The sequence below is a fragment of the Dendronephthya gigantea genome, unplaced genomic scaffold, assembly GCF_004324835.1.
Source record: "Dendronephthya gigantea isolate DGI-Jeju-01 unplaced genomic scaffold, DenGig_1.0 000009F, whole genome shotgun sequence".
NCBI classification, from domain to species: Eukaryota; Metazoa; Cnidaria; class Anthozoa; order Malacalcyonacea; family Nephtheidae; genus Dendronephthya; species Dendronephthya gigantea.
Genome location: NW_021163019.1, coordinates 435,908 through 441,260, shown reverse-complemented (window position 1 = coordinate 441,260; position 5,353 = coordinate 435,908). Strand labels below are relative to the sequence as shown.

General features: G+C 34.3%; 1 protein-coding gene across 1 annotated transcript; it reads left to right on the top strand.

The window, feature by feature from the left end:
• Positions 1–1,056: 1,056 nt before the first annotated feature.
• On the top strand, positions 1,057–3,825 carry LOC114517608. The gene is made up of 3 exons (XM_028537396.1): positions 1,057–1,389; positions 2,117–2,174; positions 3,620–3,825. Exons 1-3 carry the CDS (start codon positions 1,057–1,059, stop codon positions 3,823–3,825), a joined length of 597 nt encoding a protein of 198 aa, XP_028393197.1.
• Positions 3,826–5,353: the final 1,528 nt, after the last annotated feature.

The following is a 5,353-nucleotide window of genomic DNA, read 5'->3' as shown; positions in this document are numbered from 1 at the left end:
GCGTATATTGAACTGCACAGGATAGGGCCATAACAGTAGCTTCGTATCGTGCTGAATTAGTATAGGGAGCTTTAGCAGTGAGTACAAGTACGACTATGCGATCGTGCACGACTACGAATACAGGATTTATCATTCTTGCGTGTTGTTTGTCTACGCCATTACTCCATTAGCCAAAACTCGTAGTCGCCGAGCTTTTCCGTACGAGTTTGCTGATTAATTTCGTATTGAGAAGCAAAACGACTACGAGTTTCGTCAGAAACTGTATTTTTGTATTTTCCATAATGTTTTACTGAACTTTAGTTGCTAATTTGTATTGTTAATGTAACTCGCACGTAACTTTGTAATTGAGGTAGGCAGGTTCAATTGCATGGGGCTATGCTCTGTCTGCTCACCTATCATCTGCGTGTTGTAACTCGTTTTTGATGATGAAGTTATTAAACTAAATTAAACTAAACTAAACTAGAAAGCGTAGGCAAACACGGTTAAATTATATGTATGTCTATGTATGTGAGCAACATTGTCAAAATAAAAAAGGCTCTTTGAAGGATAGAAGAAAAGCCTCAAAATTGATTTAGAAAAGGAAATTCACTTTCAATGACAAAGATGGCAGTCTGGAAATAATCTTATCCATCCACCCTATATTGCTATTGGCAGGGCATTTTATACACGGCCATCAAATGATTGCTCAGCAAAGTACATTGATATAACAACAGTGAACAATTAACACTTTCTGAGTTCTCAGTAAATAAGTTTTTTATTATATACCACTTGTCAAAGAAAAACCAAACTACAAGGTAAACAACGAAATATCTATTCATAAAAGACATAAATTCAAATGGATAAAGTTGTTATTCCCATGAGATAATACGTTATCTCACTCTGCAGGGGGTCGCGCTGGCGACATCAAAATTTCGTCACTCTCGCGTGATTCGCTCTCGACCAATGAAACGCTACGAAAACAAAACTTTGACAAGTGCTATACAATAATACCTATTACATAATTAATGATCTACTAACTTGAAACAAGGGTAGAAGGTTTGTATGTTTAGTGTCAAAATGGCTGTCTTATCAAGCATATGCGCGTTATTCTTCATGTCAAGCATATTCTTTCGAGGCGAATGCACAACTGTCCAAGCATTTTTCCGCAAAGATGATGGTAAATATTTAGCGAATCATGTCATCGAAACAAAACACGCTGAAACTGAGTTAGAATGCGGTATGCATTGCGTTGCTCATGGATCATGCGTGTCGGTCAACTACAGAATTTCTGGAATCGGTAAAGGTCGCTGTGAGCTCAACAGCAAAACCCTTCAAGATACATCTGACGATGATATGAAGAGAAGTAGGTTCAGTAACCCCGAGTTCAGACACATGTACATAATCAAACAGGTGAGAAAATTTCTAAAGCGCTTGTGCTGGGGGCATTTCTTCAGTAATACACATCCAAGGCAATATCTACAGCCAATTTATACATCGAAATCTGAACAGCACAATAAATTTCGAACATTTTGATGCTAAACACTGCCGGTTTATGCAAATTCCAGGCCCGTCAAAAGGCCTTCGAAAACTTTATTAATTTTGTACTCATTGCATGCTGAATAAGTATGGAAGCTGTATGGGAAGAGGAAGGCAACGAAAGGCACTCAAACGAAACACTTTACACCACCTGTTTACACGTTTAAAATCAACAAGTAAATGAGCTATGATATTTTATGTTTTAACATAGTCTATAGATTTTCTTCACCCTCGCTGGTCTTTGCGCCATGTTGAAATTTAAAACGTTAAATTAATTAATTAATTAATTAATTATTTTGGAAAACTGGCACGAAGCCTGAGCAAATGTCCGCGGTTCCATAGCAAATGAGTTTGATATTAATTGCTCATATTAAAGGAAAGAATCCATTCTGTCAAAGAGGCCGGGGTTTTATATTTACTGAAAAGTGAAGCTATGCTTAGTGACAGTGTTATACGAGTATTTTTAGAACATCTGTTATAGTATAGTTGTACATGGCACATGAATATATATGGCCAATACGAATAACGTGTCCTGCAAGAGTGGTCTAAGAGGAAAGTTGCATGGGTATATTAACGACATAGTCATCTCTTTTACATGTAGATACCTCCGAAACCTGACCCAACGAGTAACCCGCCGGAATCAAAAGATCACTCAGCAGGTATGATGCATATACAACTCTTTATGTGATAAGATTTAATCTTTAAGTAGAAGAAAAAACAAATTACACTGAAATGACCAAATGTCGTTCGGGTTGACATCGCAGGTGTCCGAGAGCCAAACAGCAACTTAATTTAGAATAAATGCAATTGGACATTCGAATTTTGTATGTAATTTGAATTTGTGAGTTAGATCTACAATGGAATGGAATGGAATTTAGCCCATTATGTTATTTTGCCGATTATGTCATGTTTCGCTTGGCTTTAATTATTAGATATAAATACATACAATAAATACATACGAGAAATAATAATGTCGTTTGGTTAACAAAATACTAGAGTGTGCTCAATACCTTATACAGGGGCTCTAAAAAAGTCCCCCCCCCCCGTAAAAAGTAACACCTTCGGTTGTTAGCAATTAAATGAGAAGAAGTCACTACATTGTCCGTCTAGACCTATATTCAATCTTTTTTATTTAAAAATTTTGATCACTGTGATCAAAGTTTCAGTGATTAAAGTTTACTGTATTTTATTTGGTATATCAAGCACTCTGCTCATATATATATATAGTTAGGTTTGTATCTGGTCGAAAAATTTATTAAAATGTTAAAAGACTAAATTTTCGGCCGCTCCCTGCGACCTTCGTCAGAGACTATTTACAAGTTTATTAAAACGGTTTTGTTATCATGCGTTAAAGATGCGCTATCTATAGATGGAATATATATATATGTTATATATATATATATATATATATATATATATATATATATATATATATATATATATATATATATGTATATATATATATATATATATATATATATATATATATATGTTATATATATGTGTTATATATATATATATATATATATATATATATATATATATATATGTTATATATATGTGTTATATATATATATATATATATATATATATATATATATATATTTATATATATATATATATATATATATATATATATATATATATATATACCCATTTGCAAAAACGTTGGCCGCAGATAGATATATAGATAGATACTTGAAATCTAATTAGAATTGCATATGTTGTGTAATATTATAGAAATCCCATGCAAATGTAATCATATGCAATTCTAATTAGACTTCGAGTATCTATCTATCTATCTATCTGCGGCCAACGTTTTTGCAAATGGGTGTATATATATATATATATATATGCTATATATATGTTATATATATATATATACATATATAACAGGCAAGTTGGTTCACTTATTTCGTATGCTTCGTATACCCATAAGATATTTTAGGCAACTTCTGTCTCATTACAGCCGATTACAGACACATTGCAGCTAATTTGAATTTCAAAGGTGTCAGTTTATTTTTACACACCCTGTATAACAAAACAAATAAAATATACTATTTTTTGCGGGCATGAATTAAGTGTAAATTTCTTTTCGATTCAGGTACTTTAAATCATACCAAACAATTACATCCAATACAGTCTTCCTGCACGGCCATTCGTATGAAAAACCCTACAGCTGACAGTGGAATGTATTCTATCAAGCCCCGTGGACTCAATCTGTCGTTCAACTTATATTGTGATATGACTTCTAAGAATGGTGTTGGTGTGACAGAGATTGGACATGACAGTGAATCAAGACACGGGTGAGCGGATATGAAAAAGCAGGTTCTTACAACAAAACCATCAAATATGAAATTTCCATGGAGCAGATCGTTGTCATTATGAACGAGTCTAAGAATTGTGACCAGTTTATAAAAAATGAATGCCTTGGAAGCACGTTTGTATATAAGGGTGAGCGACAGAGTTGGTGGGTATCACGTCAAGGTTCAAAGATGAATTACTGGGGTGGAGCGGCCATCGACAGTGGACAATGCGGATGTGCTGTGAACAACAGCTGTGCAAATGGATACAAATGTAATTGTGACATGAATGATGAAACATGGCGTGAAGACAGTGGATACCTGACAGACAAGAACACGCTGCCTGTTGCTGAATTGAGATTCGGTGATGCTGATGTGGTTTATGGTACCACCATAAAGGAGCTTGTTTATTATACACTTGGGAAATTACGATGCTGGAGATAAGAGGTAGAACGGGCCACCTGATAGTTTTTAACGCTGTGATGAGATTGTGTACACATGTTCTTGTATGTAGTCTTATAGGTTTAAAAATGAAAGAAAACGTTGATTTGTACCTTGACCCAAGTAGAAAAATTGTAGAAAATTGTAGAAAGTTTCAATTACGATCTTAAGAATGTTGACTGGTCCTTCACAGATTCCGTATCTGATTTCAATAATGCTGTTAACACTTGGTGCAATGAATTTTCAAAAATTGCAGACGAACATATGCATGCTCCTATCAAAACCAAGCGAATTAAATGTACGAGTAAATCCCATTAGATCACACCTGAACTTACTGAGCTAATGCGCGAACGAGACTATCATCAAAATCTAGCACATAAAACTAACTCGGGTATCATTGGCAACATTTCCGTGAACTCAACCATGTTAATAACCAAATCAAGCTCGCTAAATCTAAGTACTTCCAAGATTCCGTGAATGCGAATCACTCTCACACACATTACCAGATGTTTGGAAAAGAGGAAAAATTATTCCCCTCTTCAAATTCAACGATCCAAAAGCACCCAACAACTATAGACCTATCACTATTTTACCCATCTTAAGCAAAATTTGTTAAAGTATGCTCTATTATAGTGCTATCAATCAACTGTAAATAGATTTAAATTTGATCAATAATTCCATAGATTCCATAGATGCAAGTGTAGCAATGATTCCCCAATGGTAAACCAAATATGGTGACACAAATGTAAAATGTAATGTTATCCATCCCAAATATATTATAATGTATAATCGCTTGTATTTAGATGTAATTTTGTCTTGTATTACTGCAGTGAATAAAACTGTTGAACACTAAAGTTGTCGTGCAAAGTTATATGTGGATAAAAAAGTGGCAAATGGCTACTCAAAACTGAACAAAATTATGGAGCGCATTGTCCACAGTCAACAAGTATTTACATGAGCACAAACTTATTACTTCGGAGCAGTTTGGTTTTGCCCATATTTGTCCACAAATGTTACCTTGACGCGGGTCATGGAGGAAATTCTACTCAATTATGGACAAAAAACATCGGCAAAACAAGGTTGAATTTGAAAAA

Excerpts from the sequence above, each read along its gene's own strand:
- LOC114517608 (XM_028537396.1), top strand. The coding sequence starts at position 1,057 with ATGGCTGTCTTATCAAGCATATGCGCGTTATTCTTCATGTCAAGCATA. Across the intron at positions 1,390-2,116 it reads ACATGTACATAATCAAACAG|ATACCTCCGAAACCTGACCC; the intron begins GTGAGAAAATTT and ends TTTTACATGTAG. Across the intron at positions 2,175-3,619 it reads ATCAAAAGATCACTCAGCAG|GTACTTTAAATCATACCAAA; the intron begins GTATGATGCATA and ends TTTTCGATTCAG.